General features: G+C 46.6%; 1 protein-coding gene across 6 annotated transcripts in view; it reads right to left on the bottom strand.

The window, feature by feature from the left end:
* Nucleotides 1-23,718, bottom strand: part of SLC2A9 (solute carrier family 2 member 9) — a 2,222,556-nt gene that overhangs the window by 1,065,295 nt on the left and 1,133,543 nt on the right. For all 6 annotated transcript variants that reach the window (XM_085642418.1, XM_085642420.1, XM_085642419.1 and 3 more), the window contains one exon: nt 7,780-7,912. In XM_085642418.1, the coding sequence (XP_085498544.1) occupies nt 7,780-7,912 (133 nt within the window). The remainder of the gene's footprint in view (nt 1-7,779; nt 7,913-23,718) is intronic.

The following is a 23,718-nucleotide window of genomic DNA, read 5'->3' as shown; positions in this document are numbered from 1 at the left end:
AAGTTTTATATAAAAAATAAGTATTCTTTATATAGATTTAACACAAGATCATAAACGACAAAAATCCACAATACTGTTACTTTAAAACGGTAGAATTTAGCTTAGTTCTCTTAGGATGGTAAATGCGACATACAGAGTTCAATGTACCTTAAGATGCGACACGCAGGGCAATGAAAGTGTTGCAAGGATGGTGATGCGTTGAAGATCCGGCGCAAAGAAACAAAGATGGCGCTTTCTTCTTTAAGCGACACGCTTCCCAGTGATGCAGCGGCGCCTGATGCGACGTCGATCCTCTTCTCTGGTGATGCAAGATGTTGCCTCACTATGCGAGCCGTGACAGGCCCTGCGACACGCTTCCCAGTGATGTGTCGGCGTCTGATGCAACGTAGATCCTCTCCCCAGGCGATGCGAGTTGCTTCCACAACGATGCGAGCCGCGACAGGCCCTGCAACACTCTTCCTGATGATGCGGCGGTGTCTGATGCGGCGTCGATCCTCTTCTCCGGCGATGAGCCGTGACAGGCCCTGCGACACGCTTCCGGAGATGCGGCAGCGACTGATGCGACGCCAATCCTCTTCTCAGGCGATGAGCCGTGACAGGCCCTGTGACACGCTTCCCAGAGATGTGTTGTTATCTGACGCGACGTCGATCTTCTTCTCCGGTGGTGCGAGGCGCTTCGGTGAACCTGCGATGACTCCACGATTCTTCTACGACACGCTTCCCGGTGATGCGGCGGCATCTGATGCGACGTCGATCCTCTTCTCCGGCGATGCGAGGCACTTCGTGTTGTGAAGCGGCAGTTCGGCAACACGCTTCTTGTTCTTGAGTCACGCTTCCAGCTCCATGCAACACACAAGTCCTAAAAAAGTCCAGCACAACTGCAGGCAGTTCAAAAGAACTCTTGGGGAGGTGGTGGGTGAAGTCTGTTGGCCCTGAGACTTCAGCAGGAGGCAAGCTCTTTTCCAAGCCCTTGGAGATCCTTCACAAGTTGAATAAAAGTGCACACAAAGTCCTTTCTCCTTTCTTTGGCAGTCAGGCAACCACTGCAGGCCAATCCCCCAAGCAGCACATCAGCTGAGGGATAGTCTCCCCTCAGTTTCCTCTGGTTCCACTCCTCAGCAAAGGTTTCTTCTTGTTTCCCAAAGTGATCTAAAGTTCTGGGGTCTGGGTCCCCTTTTTATACACAGTTTATCTTTGTTCTCGGAAGGCAAAGAAGCCTTTGCCTAGTCCAAACCAGTTCTGGTCAGTCCTGGAGCACTTTGTTGACATGACTCCTTCTTTCCTTTCACAGTGCAGGGCAGAGACATCAGACACACCACAGGAGGTGGAGCCAGCATTGTGGAGGGAAAGCACACCCTATTCAGGTCCCAGGTGCAACTCCTCCCACCCATCTACATGGAGATCTCTCTATTCAGCCCTATGCTGACTCACCCTGTCTCTGGGAATTCCCCAGCCCCCTGGAAATCCCCAGCCCCTGTCACTCAAACTCCAGACAAGGAATTCACAGCCTAGCTGAGGCAGGTTTGGATGGTTAGACAAGAAAATACCTACTTTCTAAAAGTGGTATTTTCAAACACAGAATGTTAAAACCAACTTCAGTAAAAGATGTATTTTATCATTCTGAGTTCAGGCATACTAAACTCGAGTTTCTACCATGTTCCCGAGTCAGTTAGGATTATAAGATGTAATAATCAAACTGCCCATTCTTGCCTATGGGGAACAGGTAGCCTTGCAATAGTGAATAACGAAAATGGCTGTAATTCACTTTTAGGACATGCCACACACACCAGGGCATGTCCTACCTTATACTTACAATGCACCCTGCCCTTGGGCCTCCCATATGGGTGTCTGATATGAAGAAAAGGGAAGGTTTAGGGACTGGCAAGTGGGTGCACTTGCCCAGTCAGCATGGCAGTACAAGACTGCACACAGGCTCTGCAATGGCAAGCCTTAGACACACTTTAACAGGCTGCTTCTGTGGGTGGCACAACCAGTGCTGCAAGCCCACTAGCAGCATTTGGTTTCCAAGCCCTGGGCACACTCAGTGCACTGTACTAGGGTCTGACAAGTAAACCAACACAGCCAATCATGAAATCACTAATCCATACATCAATTTACAATAGGGAGAGCATATGCACTTTAGCACTGATCAGCAGTGGTAAAGTGCCCAAAGTCATAAAACAGCAAACAACAGGTCAGACAAAATATAGGAGGACGGCAAAAAGTTCAGGGATGACCCTGCAAAAAGGGCCAAGCCCAACACTGAGGAAAGTCACAAGACCTTCTAGCATTGACAGTGGCTGAACCATATACACCAGACTATGGATACATGATAGAAACCATTAAGCATCACATTTGGAGGCCTTTTTATGAGCCAGTTTGTGTCGCTTGTGCAACAGTGACGTAATCATTACATGTGATTTATGAGGCCACACAAGGCCACTTTGAGTGCCCCTGAGTGGCTCCATAAATCTAAAGGCAATGCATCGCAAATTGCTGCGTAGCCTTACACTGCCCTAGAAGGGTGTGCCATGGGCATTGTGTGGGTGCTCCCGCGCAACTACCATGGTTTTTGATGAATTCCCAGATTTACCAGAACTGTTAAACCTCGGAATGCGCTAAAAAGATAGGCCTTTTCAGGAGAGGCGTAACAAAGAGAAATATCTTTATTTCTCCATGTTACTTCCTCTTTCTATGTGTGCTACATTCTGCCCAAGGACCAACATAGGCAATTTTAAGTTTTAGATCCTCACCCGTTACACCTGTGCTCCCTCAAGAATCAAGTTTAGTAGCACTCCCAAAAGCAATCTGTATTGCTCTATTTGGAGAACTCTATGATAAAGCATGCAACTTTAATTACCAGTGTGTGCGAGTTATTTTACAAAAGGAAAACTTTTCCCTGGGTAAATTCAGGCATTTTCCATTGTTTATGTTACCAGGTCAACTCTCTCTTGTCTTCTCATTATCATTGGGAAGCAGAATCAACCATCAGATGTAGCTTCTCCATTTCCTTGTAGTAATTGAGCTATACCTTGAAAGACTTGCAAGGCATTGCACACCATATAGCTCAGAGATTGGGCTCCCGAGAAACCCCGATGGCGGATATTAAATGCATTTCCGTGACAGAAAGAGGTGTAACTTCTCTGCACCACATTGAAGAAAGTGTTTCATGATGAACAAAGTAGTGACAGAGCATGGAAAAATAAAGCACAGGTGTCAGGATTTTGACACGTTCGGCCTACACATTGAGGGTGGGGGCAAAAGTCCATGCACTGGGAAATTAAGCAAAATCTTAGAAAAGTAGGACTTTGGGTGCTCTGTCCCTGAGAGCCCAATAGATCTACATGCATCAACACCAATTCATGAGAAATTAGCTACTTGAGATCTACTGTTTTTAACTCCACATCTATTTACCTTAAAGATATATATATATATATATATATATATATATATATATATATATATATATATATATATATATATATATATATATATATATATATATATATATATATCGAAATGATACCCTTTCAGGCATAAAAGAAGTAGAGAACTCGGGGTAGTTCTCACGTTTAGGTGGTAAGCAGCTACTGTATACAGCACCCTCAACACCAGCGATACTCTAGATCTGCTCACCTCAAATGTCTGCTTTTCTGTCAACGTATTTAAGCATAGAACTAGCAAGTGCCATCCATGCCGAGATAGAAAGGGACAAAGTATTTTGCCATTCCTGCAGTAAAGTCTTTAAGCATAGGACTAGCACACAGTGCTGCCCATTCTGAGCTTTAAAATGACAAAAGCCTTTTACCACTCCAGGCAGAGTATTGCAGCTTTGAATTGGTAGGATACCAACCAAGCCAACCTGAAATGAATAAAAGCAACCCCTGACACACGTTTTGCTCTCATTAGAGCTCTTCAGAGACGTATAGCTTTGTCAAGACACAAGGGAGCACCCAGTATAAGTCAAAACAATACCCTTTGAGATATATTCTCCCTGTTCCAAAGGGTCCATAGACCCCTCCTATTCCTCTCTCGTGCCTAACACATCCTATGCAGGCGACAGCATAGAACCCCTGTGTTCCATCCGCGCCAGAATCCACGACGTCGATCTGACTCCGTGTTGTCGGGGATAAGGATGGGGCTGGTGCTGCCATTGGGCACCAGTGGCAACGAAGGCACCAACTTCGGGTCTGACACCGAAGGAGGTCATGACAGCATGACCCGTGTCGACCCGGATCTGGGATCGGATCCCTGAGGCCCTACTGGTGCCATGGCTGGAGCCAATGGTGACGAATCCGATGGGGCCCCTTCCGACCCCGCGGGCCCAATGGTTCACCAGTGGGGTCGGATCACTCAAATACACGGTGCATGGTCTTGTAAAATTCTTTCATTCGAGCCGGGGTCGCTCTGACTCCCACAAAGGGAGGGAGGCGCGAAGTCGACCCTTGCTCTGGCTTCGCCGAACCATGCATAGAGCGTTGGTGCTCCTTACCTCTTTTGTCGACAGATGACAGTCGAGGCAAAGATGAAGTCCGCTTGGACGCCTCCTTCTTCTTGTGCCTCTTCCTTGAGTGTCCTGAAGACCTCGAGTAGGATGAAAAGGAATTTGGCTCCGGGAGCGGTCCCTTGACCTCCTCTTCTTCGATCTGGACCAGGAACTTCTTGGAGTCTCGCTAGACTGTGTTTGCCGTTGGGCTGCAAGGAGGTTCACTGCCCACTCCCGCAAGGTCTTTGGAGCCATAGCCCGACAGTCTGAGCATGACTTCGAATTGTGGTTGTGCTCAAGAAACCAGAGACAGAAGAGGTGGGGGGCAGTAACCAACATCATGCAGTGGCAGGTACAGCATGGCTTGAACACTGTCTTCCTCTAAGACAAACTCACACACAAACCTGGAAAAAAGTCGAAAAAAGGCCTGTCAAAAAGCAACAGAAGGTAGCTCTTATCAGATTGGGGCTGAGCTGGTTGAAAGAAACAACTGAAGTCCGCGTGCTTGGGTGGAGCCTATATAGGTACTGCAACTTCATAACCGACGCTACTGATGCCGACAACATCAGGCAGAGCCGTATGGAGCCACCCGACGGCACGCTCAAGGGGTATTGCTCAGCAAAAGCTTCTAGATCCAGCCTGACACCTGGGAAATTCAAAGATAAGGAATCTGCAGCTAGAAGTCTCTATCAGATTGATATTTTGCCCACACAATATTTTATTCTCAATATTTTATCTACACACAGATTCACTCAGTATTTCCAAAATCAATCCTCAAATGGAGGATTAATGCCTATGACCTGAGGACCGAATGATCAATCCCATCCAAACAATTGATTCAATTTGTTTTATTTCTTGTTCTACCAACCAATCCTGATAAAGACCCCTTCAAGGTATGATATAAGGATTTCAAGGTGACACCATGAGATGCAAACTGTAATTGATTGGCATTCACTCAAATTTTACTTGAAATATGAGTCGGAATTGAAAATTGTACAGTGAATACTTCTATATTGTTTCAGATGTATTTTCTTGCAAATACACCAAGCCCACTTTTACTCTCTTATGTTTACTTTGCCATTCACTGGAGCACCCAACATACAAAAACTGAGATATATGTTTTGGATTTGGGGCCAGATGTACGACCCTAAATTGCATTCGCAAACGGGTTTGCCATTGCGGACGCAAAACACTCGCAAATTACCACCCTCTTCAAGGAGGTGGTAATACAGTAGCAATTTGGAAGGGGTCCCCAAGGGACCCCTTCCACTTTGTGACAGTCTAAAAATATTTTTAAGGGAAGGCAGTGGTCCCAGGGACCACTGCCTGCCCTTAAAAAATGACACGAAAATGTTTAATTTTTTAAAAAATGTATCTCGTTTTCCTTTAAGAAAAACAGGCTGCATTAAAAAGAAAAAAACTGCTTTATTTTTAAAAGTAGTCCCAGGCATGGTGGTCTGCTGAGCCCAGCAGGCCACCATACCTGGGAAGGCCTGTCATTCCCAATGGGCTCGCAAAGTGCGAGAAGCTCATTAATATTAGTGAGTCTCGCAATTTGCGACCCCATTGGGACTCGCAAACAGTGTTAAACACACTGTTGTACATGGCAAATTGCACTTCGCAAATTGCGACTCGCAAACGAGTCGTAATTTGCGAGGCACAATTTTGCTGGTCGTACAACTGGCCCTTGGTTCCTTCTATTATGTGATACTAAAGTTTATTACATTCAGCTATTTGTGTGTATGTTGATTGTTTGAGCTGAGGGAGTTTATGCTTATGGCTTCCTCAGAGGGAACCATTGTTGTTCCAGAATATTAGTTACCCAGATTACTAGGAATACAGACAGGATTTTCTCATATTTAGTTCTGGGCCATACATAGTGACAGGGGTTTTGGAAATACACAGTAGCAAAAATGACAGGGAAAATGTTAATGTAATGATGAGTTTCACTTGAAATTGCCTGTATATATGGTATTCATTATGAGAAGCAGATACAATTGTATTATTCTTTGATTCAACAAGTCCATAGGAATTATAACATGGATAAACGATGAGTGCATATAGAATCATTTCTAATATGTTATTTTTGCATTAGAACACATTTTCTTCAATCTCTCTAGGAATGTCTCTTCTCCATCTCTGAATTGATTTCAGTTCAACTCAGCTACTTTGGCCTAAAGTATGAAATTCCCATCGCAACTCCCTGCAATTCGCACTTTATTGAGTAGGCCCTTATTGCCAGAACTGTCCCGAGATAGGGAATTACCCGGGACAGTCTCCAACTTGCCCTGGCTGTCCCACCAAAAACGGGACAGATGCAACCTATGAATTACATTTCTCCCTCGCAAACACCTCACAGAATTTATTTTTCGCTCCGATTTATATTGAAGTTGAGGTCTTTCAGGCAAGAGACATCTAGAATAAAGCCATTTGAGGCTTACGACATCGGGAGTCTTACGCCCGAAGCGGGACGGTGAGCATTCTAGTCTCTATCTCATTTCTCTTTCTCTACGCCTCAGCCGCTGATCCCACCATTAAAGAAAATGTTTTATGTTACTGGCCCTCGAAATGCCGCCAAGCAAGCATCTTTTTAAACTGTTCTTTAATGCAACTTACCTACAGCACTCTTCGAATATGAAAGCAACACAGATTGACCTGCACGACGCCATGTTGACCGAGTTTTATGTTCCGCTGTGCAGTGATCACAGAGCACAGACATGCAGTACTACACACACGGTTCATTACGCACTCAGTTAGAGCTCATGTTCAAAGTCTGAAAGTAATACCGCGGCATCCTTAATACTGTATTTTTGCTTTCAAATTGCATTTCAAAGCACAAATTATAGTTTGAAGACATATTTATTCATTCAATTTGTCATAAATTTAGGCCAAGCCCAAGGTCTTTTAGAATAAGCAAGGAAGTATCCATCTAATGTACTCTTATTCTTAAAGGGGCAATACCCCCCTAGACATCAGACAAATAGTTGTTCTAGAATGCCTATTGTCGGTGGTTGTAAGCGATGTAGTGCAGGCAGGAGAGATTAAGCAAGCGAATAATAGTACTGGGGATCTATTAACCCTCCACGACATTGCTAACACCACCTTAAACCAGGAAAAAACCCATTGTAAACCAAGATCATCTTTCCTCGCATATGGCAGCCTTACATCTGTTTTCAGCCACAGAAAGACGTTAGTAAATCAGACTTATACTATAGTGGGTATGCTGTTTTATGTTAGCCAGCAGCAATACTGTACTAAAATAATTCGCATTAATGTTTTCATTATTCACTTACCTTTCTCTGCTCTCGCTCTGTCCTGTTTCTCAAGCAGCAAATAACGTGGACTTTCAGGAAGAAATGGCAAAATTGCCAGTTGAAGCAATGCAGGAACTGCGATGAGCCCAAATAAACATGGCCACAGAGATTCCTTCAAAGGAAAGCAACATTTGAATATTTATGGGGATCTGAAATGAAATTCAAAGCAATTTTGCACTGTGTACATTTATGTATACATAATTATTCATAACGTCTTTTGATGGACTGATTTACAGTTTGGCAGATCTTTTCCCAAATCCCTGATGTAGCTGAGACATATCTCCTTTACTGCACTGGCGGTGTCCAGTTCTCCAAATCTAGAATTTCTTATTTACTTTTTGGTTCTTTTAACCCGCTGCATCTCCCATGTGCACGGCGATGTGTCTTCACCTGGCGGCATGCAAAATATAAAAAAAGAACACACCGAGAGTTCTCCCCTGTCGGGCACATTATCACCAATTTCTGTGCAAGACTGCAAGCTTGAAAGGGTGGTCCTGCACAAGTAACCTTTGCTCTGTTATCAAACTGATCAAAAAGTTGCCAAAAACATTGGGATTCTGTACAGCGTGCGCTTGAATCCTCAGTAAAACATGTATTTACATTTAAAAGCATCAAAGATAGCTGCAATTTGGTGGTTAGGTCTATGAAGGGTGTGGAAAATGCCACTGCCCATCCAACACAATGGGGACTGACCTTGCTAACTGGGCATTTCAAATGTGCTGGCAAATGTAGTGGATGTGCTTTCGGTATTAAAACAAATTCTCTAAACCTGATCAGATTAAAAGCCAGTTGCAAAAGGTTACTAATTTTATTTCATCAAATGGCATCTATGCAGTAAGGTGTCCATGCAGAAACATTAATATTGGGAAAGTATCTTAGAAAGTTAAAACACAAATCACAAAACAGGATAAGAAAATACCGCAGGAGTACTACAAAGAATTCAGACACACACTGAAAGAAATATATTGGAAAGTTGTTGATCAGATTGTGCTTAACCGCGGTGGTGGTTATGCGCAATCTGCTCAGCAACTTGCCAACTGTCAATCTTGAGTGACAAAATATCGAAAGGTAAGTGCATATGAGAAAGTATAGATTTACTATTCTTAACTCCACACCCTGAAATGTGCAAAATGAGCCCTTTGCCAAGCCTAATAATACCTTTTTTAATAAATACAAGTGACCGCTCGGGTAGGCTCTAAACAGTCCCTGTATAGTAGCATTGTATTTAAAAAGTTGGACATGTACTTTTCCGTTACACATGTCCTGGTAGTGAAAATCTCACAAATCTGTTGTTCATTAAAGTGTGGCCTACCTCTCCCATAGGATAACTTTGGACTACATTATTACATTTAATACGTTAACATTTGTTTAGGAGCAGATAGAAATATCATGTTTGGTGTCTAGGGAATTGTAATTTAAAATCATCTTTAATGGTAAAGTCGTATTTTAAGTCCCAATTCTAAAATTGCCACTTTTAGAAAGTTAGTATTTTCTTGGCAACTAACCATTTGGTGTCTGCAGCGTTTTCTGGGTCACATGACAATATGTTGTTGGCAGTTGGCCTTTATGTATTCTTCCCAGACAACCACACAATAGAGAAAATGGGTGTTGGCAGGATAGGGGTGCGCACAGCCCCACTTACACTTTAAATACTCTGCCCCAGCTCACAAACAAAGAACTTCACACTAGCCTAATGTGAATGATAGCAGACTGGGACCAGGTTAGGGAAGCAGGAAATTACAGACACCTTGGGTGGGGGGGCAGATGCCAGAAGCTTCTCCCACATCAAAGCTTGCACCAGGTATGAAACTAGGACTCACAGAGCCATTCTTCAGTACACTCCTGGAACTGTAGACACTACAGAAGAATGACTGCCATGCTGCCAGAGGACTGTCCTGCTGACTGAGTCCTGCCCTGCTGTCTGAGAAGGAAGACTGGATCTGATATCTGCTCCCTTCACCCAAAGCTACCCCAGTGACTCTAACTAAGGGATAGTTAGCTGGCCTCCTTGCCTTAGCTACATGGACACAACAAGCTTTAGAGGCCTTGCTGCAACTGCCTAGCTGAGCTGCTGCACTAGACCTGACTGAATCTTCAAATGGACAAGCGTGAGCTCTGTTGGCCTCTGCAGGAGAATTTCCTGATCCCCAAGAGGTGCCTTTCAGGTCATAGATCTTTGGAGTGGCATCAGTTGATCTCTTCCTGGAAGAAAAGGAGAACTTCTGAAGTCTTACTCTCTTTACAACTGCAAATTGGCCCGTTCATGGCAAGATATTGCCACCACACTGACTGCCAATGCGACGCTTCAGTTGTACACAATTCTTCGCGCTACAGTGGCTGCCATTGATTACTGTCAATGCAAGATTCTTCTGCATTGACAGCCCACGGTAACAACTATACGAAGCTCCAGCAACAACCAACCATGACGCCCGACAGGATCTTCATGCTACATTTACGACCAGATGAACGTGAGTGATGCTTTGTGCATTCAGGCACTCTAGTTACCTTAAACCTTTAAAACAGCATATCTCCGGTTCTACTGATTGGATTTGTGTTGTTTTGGTGTCAAATAATTTATTAAATGTTACTCTATTTCTAAATTGGTGTGGGATTTCCTTGTGTTGCACTTTTACTTTATTACTGTTTTTGTGCTGCATAAATACTTAACACAATGCCTCTAAGTTTTATGCCAAGCTACCACAGGGGTTAAGCACAGGTTCATTTAGTGACTTTTTGTGGTTCACCCTGACAAGGATAGTGACTGTTGTTTGAGGAGGGCTCACACCCACCTCAAACGTCAACCTTTTTCTCACCCTTATCTGTCATTCCTATTTTGTCCTCAGTATTTGTTCCTTTGATATTCTGGGGTTGATATTTCGAGTTATAGGTCCAGTGCAGCAGGTCATTTAGGCAGGACTTGAACTTTGATCTAGCCAGCCACTCCTCCCTCCACAGCTGCTGCAGTCACCTTAGCTCCGTGATAATGTGCCTGCCTTTGCTGTTTTCACCTCCCTGTGGCTGACAGTTTGCCCCCGCTGCCAGGGATTCTCCTAGTTTGCCGCCCCAGGTAATCCCTCTTCCTGGATCCCAGAGTCTCCGCATTTAATTGTAAATTTACTTTTAGTCTGCAATGTTGGTTGATTTACTGTTTAAGTTTGTTGATTTCACTGTGAATTTGGTCTGTCTGTAGTTTTTGGGGACTTTGTTATTGGGCTAGTCTTCCACTGGGGTTGGGTGCACTTCCCTGTTCCCGCAGCTCTCTCGCAGTCCCTTTCCCTCCTGCTGTTTCCCACAGGCTCATGTCCCAGCAGGCTTTCTCCCGCTCCAAGCCCTCCCACCTCCCGGCCAGCCCCTCCCGCTTCTCAGGAACACTTATGGAGGCCCCTGTGTGACCATGCAGTGGATGCACTCATGCAGAGGCCGTGCCGCTGACACACCAATGGCGCCTCAAAGGCAAGCCTGTCTGCGTCCATCGGTGCCTGGACTGCACCCAGCGCCAGGAACTCTGGCCCACCAAACCCAGCAGCTACTACATGGCAGATCTCTGCACCCTAGACCCCAGCCGCAACAACAACTTCTGCCTCTCACCTTCTCACTCCACAGCGGGACCTTTCTCTTGCCTCCACTGCTGGCTCATCTTCACCTCAGGACCAACCACCCTCACAGAAAACCTTGACACGCTGTCCCCACACAACAGAACCTCGCATGCCTCCAGATCAACCCCAAATCATTCTGCAAGCACGTCACCGAAGTCTGGGAAACCATCTCCACACTCATTCCTGACGTGACCTTCATCTCTGAGAACTGGCTCACCTCCAGATGTGTCACTGACATCATCATTGCAACACCCAATGGATACAAGATGAAGCACCACAACTGCAACAACAAACAAGGAGGTGGCATTGCCATCATACACAAGGAATCCATCACCTGTACGACCATGGAAGACAAAACAACACCAATCATGGAACACCTGAACTTCCAACTCCACACCGACAACAAAACCCCCTTCAGAGTTACCCTTGCATACAGACTCCCAGGACCACACACCGGCCTCAGCAATGCCATCACAGAATGCATCACCCTGCTTGCCATCGAATCCGAACACTGATTCTTCCTGGGAGACCTAACTTTCACCTGGACAACCCCACTGACACCATTTCCACAGAGCTCCTGGAATGAATGAACAACATCAGCCTCACACAGCATAGGTTCAGACCCCATGCACAGAGCAGGACACATGCTGGACCTCATCTTCACTGCCAGCAACAGAGACAAATTCAGCCACAGCTCGAATCTCACCTGGTCCAATCACTTCATCGTACACTTTACCATCGCTGGCGTGTCATGCACTCCCTCAGTCACTACAGCACCCCCTACCACAGCTGGACCAAGATCACGCAGCACCAATGGACTGAAACCCTCAGCAGCTCCCAGTCTAGATCAAGCAGTACCGAACTTCAGTGCGTGGGTCACCAGAGCAACCGATTGAGTTGCCCCACCAAGCCTGCCAAAACACATAGACCCACCAAATGAGCTTGCTGGTAAACCCCAGAACTCAACGCAGTGAAAAGAAGATACAAAAAACTGGAAAAAAAATGGCGCTCCTACAGAAACAACATCAACCGAGCCACCTTCAAGACAGCCCTCAACCGCTACAACCACACCCTCAAAGTCATTAAAAAGTATGCCCTGAAATTCTGCATTGAGGCCAGCGCCAGCCAGACCAAGGTATTTGTCACCATCATCAGAGAATTCACTTGCATACCAGCCACAGAAAACTTGATCCCTGCCACACAAGAACTCTGCGATGATCTGGCTGACCACTTCCTCAACAATTTCTCCACAATATACAGGAACTTCAATCTCCAATCCACCGACCTCATCAGCATCCCCACTCCCATGAATACTGCCGCCGACCTCCCACTCAGCTTATGGGCACAACTCAGCACATCAGACACTACACCCTTAATTAAATCATCCACTCGGGAGCACCCATCGACCCATGCCCCCACCAACCCTTCAACCTTGGAAGAGTAGAGATTAGTCAATGGCTCAATACCATCCTCAAATCTTCGATCACCACAACCGCCTTTCCTGATGCATGGAAAAATGCAGAGGTCTGACCCCACCTCAAGAAACCCATCTGCAAACCCCAGTGATCTCTAGAACAACAGCCACATCTCACTGCTCCCGTTTCAGGCCAAAGTCCTGGAGAAGGCCATCAACCTCCAATCCACCAAAGACTTAAAGAGACACAACCTACTCCACACCTCCCAATCAGATTTCAGAGCTGACCGCAGCACTGAAACAGCCCTGATTGTCACAACTGATAACATCACACACTACTCAACAAAGCAGAATCAGCCGCCCTGATCCTTCTAGACCTCTATGGAGTCTTCAAAACAGTCTCCCACCACACACTCATCGGCCGACTACACCAGATCCGAATCAAAAAACGTTGATCTTATATGGATGGTATCGTTCCTCATGGGGCACACTCAGTGGGTCCGACTCACTCCCTTCACCTCACAGCCCAGGCCCACCATCTGCAGTCTGCTTCAAGGTTCTTTCCTCAGCCCTACCCTCTTCAACATCTACATGACACCATTATCAGACATAGTAAGAGCCCACGATATCAACAGCATCTCCTATGCCCATGACACCCTGCTCGTCCTCTCACTCTCAGCATGTCCCACCATATCAATAGCTAACTTCCACAACTGCATGAGGAGTGTCACATCCTGGATGAAAGACAACTGCCTGAAGATCAACATGTACAAGACTGAAGTGCTGATCTTCGGCAGACACACCACTCTATGAAATGACTCCCGGTGGTCATCAGAATTCGGCCCAGCACGTACGCCCGAAGACCATGCCTGCAACCTCGGTATCATCCTAGACAGTGGACTCTCCATGAAACGACAGATCAATGCTGTTTTCTCAGAGTGCTTCCTCATACACTGAATGCTCTGCAGAATCTTCAAGTGGCTACCCATCAACACCAGGAAAACAGTAACGCAGGTCCTCATCACCAGCCGGCTTGACTACGACAAGGCAGTCTTTGCCGGAAACACCAACAAACTCATGAGAAGACTCTAGATGTTCCAGAACACAGCAGCCAGACTGATTCTCAACCTGACCAAAAGGACCCACATCACTCAGCACCTGAGAAGCATTCACTTGCTCCACATCCAGAAGAGATGCCATTTCAGGCTCCTGACACATGCCTACAAAACACTCAATGACCACGGACCTGCATACATGAATTACTGCCTGAATTTCCACCTACCACCTAGAAACATCCGCTACGCATTACTAGCCCTCAACCAGACACCCCGCTTCCATTGCTGCCGCACCAGAGGATGTTTATCCTCCCACCTTGCCGCTAAAGCCTGGAAAGCTCTCCCCCTCCACCTCCAAACCGCACTGATGGACTTTAGGAAGAGAATCAAGACTTGCCTCTTAGACTGAACGCCCGCAGCACAGCACTGGGACACCCTCATGGGTGACAAGACACGGATTACAAAAACAGATTGATTGATTGATATTTAAGGTGCACATCCGATTCTCTCAATACAGGATATTAAATGGTTTGATTGTGCATAATTTTCGAAATTTGGGCTTAATGATTATGATGAATGGGGCCATTTGGTCACCATTAATTGACTGTTTGATCATTAAACTGATAAATTTCCATGACTCCTTCCAGTCATAGGCCTTGCCATCAAAAACTGACTGACTATATCGCTTTATTTTCTTATATGCAGTTTGAACTGATGTTGCTTTAGGCTTCGATACGAAAATAGCCCTTCACTGCATGATAATGGCCCTTTTATTATTCTGTATTAGTTTGCAGGCCTTGACCAGCTGGGTTCCATAGCCTTAGTTTCAATACTCAATCACTGATTTATGTATTGCTAAGACCATTACCCATACACTTTGGCCCACAGTTCATTGTTCGCTGTTTGCTTCACAAACTATTATCTGTATTTCACGGTCTATTTTCGGCCTGTTTGAGTACCACTTAGACCTTTTTATTGTGAACGTGTATTATTGCATGCAATATTGTACCTTTGTTTCTAATAGCATGTAAATGCGTGGAGTCACAACCTCCATATTCATCTGGAAAGCCAGTTTTCTATTCAGACTCTACTTTCTATGTTAATTGTGCCCAGGCCTTTGAGTATCAATATGATTATAGGGCTCATTGTTACCTATTAGCATATTTTAGAGCAATGTAACTTGTTTGCATCCATCTCTTTAGAAACTATTAGTTTCCTTGGAAATGTACCTTTGTAGCATCCACGCTAACACAAAACATAGCAAATTCAATGGTAAGCGCATTGTCGTAGTGGGCTCCTTTTGAGTCTGAATGATTTATTTCCAGCTCATGAGCTTGAGTGTTTTTCTCCCTTTTCCTATTGGAGAGCATAAAATGTATATTTTTCTCCAAAACAATGTTTTGCAAATTCAGTGTCAAAAATTATATTCTTCTAACAGAGCTTTTTGTTCTACGGAAATTCATCAACATGCTATATCTAAGATTTATGCAATCTGTCTGGTGTTTGAAGGTTTTTCTTACACTTTATCAAGCTCTTAGTTGAATTGGGAATATTGTTATATGCTCAATATTATAGCTCTCCAGATCAAATGAAATTGTTTTCTCTTGGGTAAGCCTCCCTGTTTTTGAACACATACATTCTATTATGAGCTGCACATTTTTTTTCTCATTTAAGAGGTCCGCAATCTGTAACCTCATTCAAATTCACGTTTTATCCCTAGTTTTAGCTTACCTCTGACTACTTGGGTACAGGTGAGGCCTTCCTTCTACATTTTGGTGCTACAGCTTTCTTTCTTACTGCTTGGTATCGACTTTTATGATCCATTTCACTTGGGGTGTGTCCCAGAAAAGAGGGGCTGCGCAAGCCGCCGTAGTAAAATGCATGTTTGTAAACATCCATGCACAGTGTGCCAGGCACCATGTTGTGCCTGCCACATGATGCATGTATGTTTGGAGGGGGCACCACTTGTGCCTCCTGGCCACATAGCGGATAGCCCATTGGTGCCCTGTTAGGGGGCCCCAAAAGTACCTTTTCGGCAGCCTTTCCATGGCAGTGGGACCACCATGATAAGGCTGTGGGAAATGGATATTGAAATCCCTACGGAGGTGCCTGCACAGGTACCGCCTTCATAGTATGGATTGCTGTCCGATCGCCGCCCCGATGGACTCCTTGAGCCTGTCAGAGGCAGAGGACTTTTCTGAACGCAGGTATCTTAATCCGCCGGTCAGACCGTTTCTCTGGATGTCTGGTGGACCGACATCCTGTAGGTGGCAGTCCCCCGACATCTTAATGAGGAGACCCTAAGTGTTTTCTATTAAAATACGCCATCCTTTCTCCGTAGTTCCTAGATAACTATAAATACTAAAAAAAGCAAACATGTTCTATTGTTTACTTTACATTCTAAAAACGTGAATGATGTGAAATAACACAAAATATATATTGTAATGACTTTATGGTTCAGAATAAGTGTTGCCATTGCTATTGTACCCTCTTAATACTTGATGGTTGATGTGATTTCAAAATGGTTGCCACTGTCACGATGGCATGTCACGGAAAGGCTCTCCCTTCAGTCTCTCCGTGGCAATGGCTCCCAATTAATTGGAGAATGCGGATAGAGATGGAATATTAACCCTCCAAGATATTTTATGATTATTCAAACTTGTGAACAGTGGATTACACACACATTGCTCTAGTAAGATCATTAACATCCTGATCAATATTGGAAGCATTATATGAGGAGGTACACAGATCACCATGTGCAATGACCCCCTGGGCAAGTGCCTTAATCCAGCTTCCCAGTCCAGCAGATATAGTAGGTAAAATACCTTGGTTGTTACTGTTCCTGGTGTTTACCGGAGAGCAACCAGTAGGCTACTGGCTTTCATGTTGTTGCTGCAAACTCAGCCTTTCGCACTTGTACAGTGAATAAAATAAGTACCACTGAGTTGGGTACTTATAACTCCTATTACCATTGCTACTATACTGCACAACTGCAGTACGAAATGCTAAGTGAAAACACTAGTAAAGGGAGGCATATGTGTGTTTGTGTGTTCATATATGCTTTCACTTTTCTAATACAAAATGGTGCTCCAAAGACTCAAGTCAATTTCAAGTAGGGCAAAGCATAAGCTCCAGATTTCACATGCAGCAAAAGTAGCAACCCTACCTGTGGCAAATCTGACACTACCTTGTGCATTTTTCAAAAGTACGAAGCCTGCCATATATCCCTACTGTCCTGACAAGAGCTATGTTTCTATCGCCTGTGTTTGTGGCTCTGGCTGACAAGTGCCCCTTTACAAAATAGAAACCAGGACAGAGCACATGGGTAGATTTCAACCCAGCAAGTGGAGGTAAAAGAGCAGCATTCAAACATGGTGTCATTTTAGGGAAAACATTTCTTTGCGCTGACTGTATATGGTCCAGGTGCTAGCTGCTCAACCCAGGCCACAATGGAAGAAGTCATTGCTGTTTCCTGGATCTTCAAAAATGAAAGGCAGATGATGCAGTCTGGAGAGGAAGGTCCAAGGAAACAGCTCATCCTGGAGACTCGCTGGCATAGTATTAGGGTGATCCTTAGAAACTATTGTGATGGTTACCCTTGACCTTCCTGGTAGGTCGCTCCCCCCCGCTGCAGCTCCGCCATCACCCCGCTGTCTCCTGCTGCTGCCGGTGATTCGAGGCCCTCCACCACCCGCAGGCTCCACCTGCGCCTCATCCCTGGTGGCCAGTCGTGGCCTAAGTTTTGTTTCCGCTGAGTTGCCTGTCTGCCCGCTCCTCTTCTGTGCCCCCCTGCCCCCGGCTCGCCGCTCTGATCCCGTAACCCCTTCTGATTCTGTACCCCTCACCAACCTCTGTGCCCCCTTATACTCTGTACCACTGACTTCTGTGCCCCTCTGATTTTGTGCTGTTTTTGTACTTCATCAGGGTCTCAACAAACACCAACGACACCCTCAGCACTGCCGAACACATGCACTTCCAGATCCACATGGACCCCAAGACCACCCTAAGAGGCACCCTCGTCTACAGACCACAAGGACCCCGGCCTCAATTCTGCGACTCCATCGCTGACCTCATCAGCACGCACGCTCTGACCTCCACCGACTACATCCTCCTCGGAGACCTGAACTATCACCTGGAGAACAACACCGACAGCAACTCCTCCACCCTGATCGACAATCTCGCCAACCTCGGACTGAAACAGCTCGTCACGACGCCAACCCACATCGTCGGCCACACGCCAGATGCCATTTTCTCCTCAAGCCCCCATGTCACCTTCAGCCACGCCTCCGAACTCACCTGAACAGACCACCACTGCATCCACTTCTCCTTCCGAAAACCCCTCACACACCACCGCACACTACAGACCCCCCGCCGCTGCTGGGGCAAAGTCGCCCAAGAACAACTACAGACAAGCCTCGCACTCAACCCTTCGACGAACCCCACCAACCCAGATGAAGGTGCATTCACCCTCGAACGCTGGATGAACGACTGCGCCAACACCGTCGCCCCGCTGAAAAACCCCACCAGCAGAGACACCGGCAGAAGAGTCAGCTGGTTCACCCCGGAACTCCTCGACTCAAAACGCACCTGCCGGAAACTAGAAAACATATGGCACAGCGACAAGTCGCCAGACAGCCGCACTGCCCACAAAGACGCCATCCGCAAACACCACCACCTCATCAGGACCGCCAAAAAAACCTCCTTCACAGACCGCCTTGACAACAACGCACACAACAGCAAGGAGCTCTTCATCATCGTGAAGGAACTCTCCAACCCCAGCTCCAACACCAATGACAGCCCACCATCGCAAGCCCTGTGCGACTCCCTCGCCACCTTCTTTCACCGGAAAATCACCGACATCCATGACAGCTTCAGACCCCGGACAACCCCTGCCGACCACCCCGCACCGAACCCACCGCACCCCACCGCCCACAACACCCTGACAACCTGGGCCAACGTGAGCATCGAGGACACAATCAAGACCATGGGAACAATCCACTCCGGATCCCCGTCCGACCCTCTCCCGCACCACATCTTCAACAAAACCAGCAATTCCATCGCACCCCACCTGCACAAAATCATCAGCCTCTCCTTCGAGACCGCCACCTTCCCTGAGAACTGGAAGCACGCAGAGATCAACGCCCTACTGAAGAAACCCAAGGAGGATCCGAGCGACCTCAAGAACTTCCAACCCATCTCCCTGCTTCCGTCCCCAGCAAAGGTAATCAAGAAGATAGTAAACACCCAGCTCACCCGTCACCTCGAAGACAACAACATCCTGGACCCGTCCCAATCAGGATTCCGCAGCAACCACAGCACCGAGACCGCCCTCATCGCCGCCACAGACGGCATCAGGATCCTGCTAGACAACGGCAAGACGGCGGCCCTCATCCTCCTGAACCTCTCCGCCGCCTTCGACACCGTCTGCCACCGCACACTACGCACATGCCTCCACGACGCAGGGATCCAAGACAAGGCCCTGGACTGGACCACCTCCTTCCTCTCCGGCAGAACTCAGAAAGTCCACCTCCCCCCGTTCCGATCCGATACCTCCGAGATCATCTGCGGCGTCCCTCAAGGATCTTCCCTCAGCCCGACGCTGTTCAACGTCTACATGGCGCCACTAGCACGCATCGCCCGACAGCACGACCTCAACATAATCTCCTACGCCGACGACACTCAGCTGATCCTCTCCCTCACCAAGGACCCCCTCACCTCCAAATCCAACCTCCATCAGGGAATGAAGGCCGTCGCAGACTGGATGGAGGACTGCCGCCTCAAACTGAACACAGACAAGACGGAAATCCTCATCCTCGGGTCCAACCCCTCTGCATGGGATGACTCTTGGTGGCCCACGTCACTGGGGTCCCCCCCGGCCCCCACCGACCACGCACGCAACCTGCGAGTCATCCTCGACTCGAAACTCTCTATGACCAAACAAGTCAACGCAGTCTCCTCCACCTGTTTCAACACCCTCCACATGCTCCGCAAGATCTACAGATGGATCCCGACAAACACGAGGAAAACAGTCACCCAGGCCCTAGTCAGCAGCAGACTCGACAACGGAAACGCCCTCTACGCCGGAGCCTCGTCCAAGCTCATCAGCAGACTACAGAGAATCCAGAACGCCTCTGCACTCCTTATCCTCGACGTCCCATGCCGCGACCACATCACCCCCACCTGAGGAACCTGCACTTGTTCCCCGTCAACAAAAGAATCTCCTTCAAGCTCCTGATCCACACACACAAGGCACTCCACAAAACCAGCCCAGCCTATCTCAACAGTCGTCTCTCCTTCTACGCACCCAACAGGAGACTCCGCTCCGCTGACCACGCCCTGGCCCCAGTCCCACGCATCCCGGAGAACTACTTCCGGAGGCACATCCTTCTCCTATCGCGCCACCAGGACCTGGAACACCCTCCCCCTCTACCTGCGACAAACCGAAGACCTGCTGACCTTCAGGAGACAACTCAAGAACTGGCTCTTCAACCAATAGCAGCAGCACCCCCCACTCCAGCGCCTTGAAACCCTCACGGGTATGTAGTGCGCTTTACAAATTATGTGATTGATTGATTGATTGATTGATTGATTGATTGATGACTATAGGGGGTAGATGGAGAAAGTGGAGTGGTCTAAGGCCACCCCACGCCACCACACTTCCTAATAATCCACCTATGGGATGGGTTGCATGTTTTGTAGTTACTGCTCCCTAGAATATACTAAATAGCATAAATGGATGAAGGCATGGCATAGGGTTATTGGGCACTGGACAACAGTTTTGCTTGAATCGCACTAAAGGCATTGAAGTGATTGTCATATGTTTCCCACCCTTACCCTGACATTGAGTAGCTAATATTAAGACAATTGGGTGAGCCCCTTCTAAGGCTTCTGATATATGCCTTCCTTTGAGTGGCCATCGACACCCTAACCAGGCTACCCAGAAGGATGGAGTTGATAGTGTATAGCCAAAGAACTTTCCATATCTTAACAGTTGCATTACATGAGGACACATTCATTATATCAGAGCGCTTTACATAGCACCAGTTGCACTACATGAGGACACATTCGTTTTTGTTAGGCACAGGGAGATTACCTGATTTGCCCAGAATCACAGGATGTTCAGCGTCATTGCCCAGACTCGAACCCACTTCCCCAGATTCGAGGTCGACCGCCCTAGCCGTTAGGCCAACTCCTCTCCCCAAAGATGGTCTAATTTAGGATTCTGTCATTGGCTTGTGGGTCTGAATTCCTTACTTTCACCAGGACTTATTGCCCCCTTGCCACTGTGAATTTACTAAAGTAAAGTGTGCCAATAAACCTGGAGGCTGACATAGTTAGCCCATTACTGAATATCTGTGTAGATGAAACTTCCAACTTGAACTTTCAATAATCATTGAAGAAATGGGCGCTCTCGGCTACTCCCAATTCGTCAAAGACGCAACTCACTCACGAGAAAATCGCCATCCCTGTTTTCCACAGTCACCGAACTCTTCCTTATTGTCTCTCATCAATTATGATGGTTAGACATAGTTTCATTTACATCTCCAATGAAATCAACGCTTGTAGAAAACGAATATTTCTTCTGCTCCACGAGACCGACCTAATTCAACAAAAACTTGAACACTTAAACTCAAACTTCCTGATTTCACACAGCTGCTTCTGGACTCACTGCACCCCATTTAATTGCAGACAAGGTCATATGAATCATTTAAAAATGATTTTGTGCCTTAGATACTCTTGCCGATTTGCCCACCAGCTAGCCTAATCCCATGGAAACGAATAAGTGGTTCATAGATGACCTTTGCAAGTAAAAATGTCAGAGCCCTGGAAAGACACTAGAATACAAGAAAGCAACTATTTCTTTGTACCAGTTGCAGAGTGCACTCTCAAAGCTGCAAATTAACATACATCACTGCTAATAAAGAATACTTCCAAGGCTGGATGACCGAGGCAGATGTCATCCAAAGGACTTTTTCATACTCGTAAGGACATGCTAAACAATAGTATCATGACAAACCTCCTTGTGCCCTCAAATGAGTAGCGTGAAAAGCTCCCTACAATCTCCAACAACAAAATCACTGCTCTAAGAGAGCATTTCTTTCACTGCCCCTTGGACTGATGGCTATCATCCAAAAGTACTTGCCTGCCTAGTCCCATTCATGAGCCCTCACCAGTCACTGATGATATCTTTGTGTTTCAAAAAATCCTCCTTGTCATGGGATATTTGTGATACAAAAGTGGTCAGCCTGTGTCTAACCTCTCTGTTATATTTCACCAATCAATACCTCCCTCTCCAGGATCTCAAGATCTTAAATGCCACCCCTATTGTAAAGAAAACTGCCGCTTAACTAGACAATCTTTCAAACTACTGACTCATATCAGACTTATCTGGCATTGAAAAGGTACTTGAAATAGTAGTTATCCATTAACTTTCATCACCTCCGAAATCGAATGGCCGTCTTATTGGTTTTCTATCGGATTTCAGACTCCTCACAGGTACAAATTCAACACTGCTAAATATGTTCTGCATCTTTATGTGATTAGACAGCTCAGCCGCAATTCAACACCACAAACCACAACCATGTCTCATATGGTTAACACCATCATTATGGTGCCATTTTAACTTATCTCCTTTCCATTTATTTTGTTGTTTTGTAAAGCGCTGCAAAAAACCTTTCAGTAGCCTCAGTGTATCACGATTCAGACACAAAGAAGACTGGGTAATAACTGAACATCTCTTTGAGTGGCACTATGAAATGAAGGAATCCATCAACCCTAAGTCAAAGCTTCGATAGGTGTACATTTTTGAACAAGGCAGAGGAATTTGAAATGTTCTCTTTTCCCAATAGGTAGCCAATAGAGGAATTTCAGTGCAAGTGTGATGTGGGCATGCTGTTTTGGACTGAGCAGGAGATAAACAGGATGTTTCTGAACTCTTTGAAGCTTGGATGTTATGCTTATGTTATGGTATGTTATGATATGTAGGTTTTTAGAAAGCACAATCACCCATGAGGATATCAAGTCGGTAGAGCAGATGTGCAGGTTGATTGGGAGCTTTGGAAAGGTACTGCGGGGAGGATGGGGATCTAGTTGAAGAGGGGAGACACAGTTTCTATGGAAAGTACGTTTGTTATGTGTATCCGAGATACTGAGCTCCTGAGGCTTAAGCCGGGAGCGAGACTCTGATCTTAAAACTTTTATCTTTGATTGTCACTTGTATATCTTGTTAAAAATTACTCACTTCGCTCCTTGCCCAGTTCTGCTCGCGCATCGGATCCAGCGCTGCCGCGGCATCTTACCCAAAACTTGTTTTGCCGCCATTCCCGCGAGCCCGGAGGTCACGCCCCTTTCAGAGGCCACGCCCCCCAACGCCGCCCCACCTATCCATAAATCATGTGCATCTTCCGGACGCGCAGCGGACGAGCGCAGCGGGCGCGCCGTCTGCACGCCGAAGGCGCGCCAAAGGTAAGCCCGTCTGCGCCCGTCCGCGGCCGACCGGGCCCTGGGGCCATCCATCATGCCCAGTTTGTTCAATACTCTTCTACTCAGCTCCACACCCTCCAAGGCCCGTGGCCTTTGGAGGACTCCGTGATGTCGCACATCGACAGACTGGAACTGACGGCCTCGTGCCCGCCCCCCATTTTCAGCTGCCCTTACCCTTCCCTCCCCCTGTCCCCTTTGCCCCCCCCGCGCCCACTACTTTGTCCGTCTATTATGTTAACACCAGGTCAGCAGTTAAGCATTGTCACGAACTCTTCATCTTGTTGGACTCGCACAAACCGGATCTCGTATTCCTTACAGAGACCTGGTTTTGTGACAACTCCCTTCCTTCTCTGTTAGTTGCCCTCCCCGC

Source organism: Triturus cristatus, chromosome 2_2 (genome assembly GCF_964204655.1).
Source record: "Triturus cristatus chromosome 2_2, aTriCri1.1, whole genome shotgun sequence".
In the NCBI taxonomy this organism is placed as follows: Eukaryota; Metazoa; Chordata; class Amphibia; order Caudata; family Salamandridae; genus Triturus; species Triturus cristatus.
Note: the sequence above shows the minus strand (reverse complement) of the source record. Positions and strands in the feature narration are given on the sequence as shown.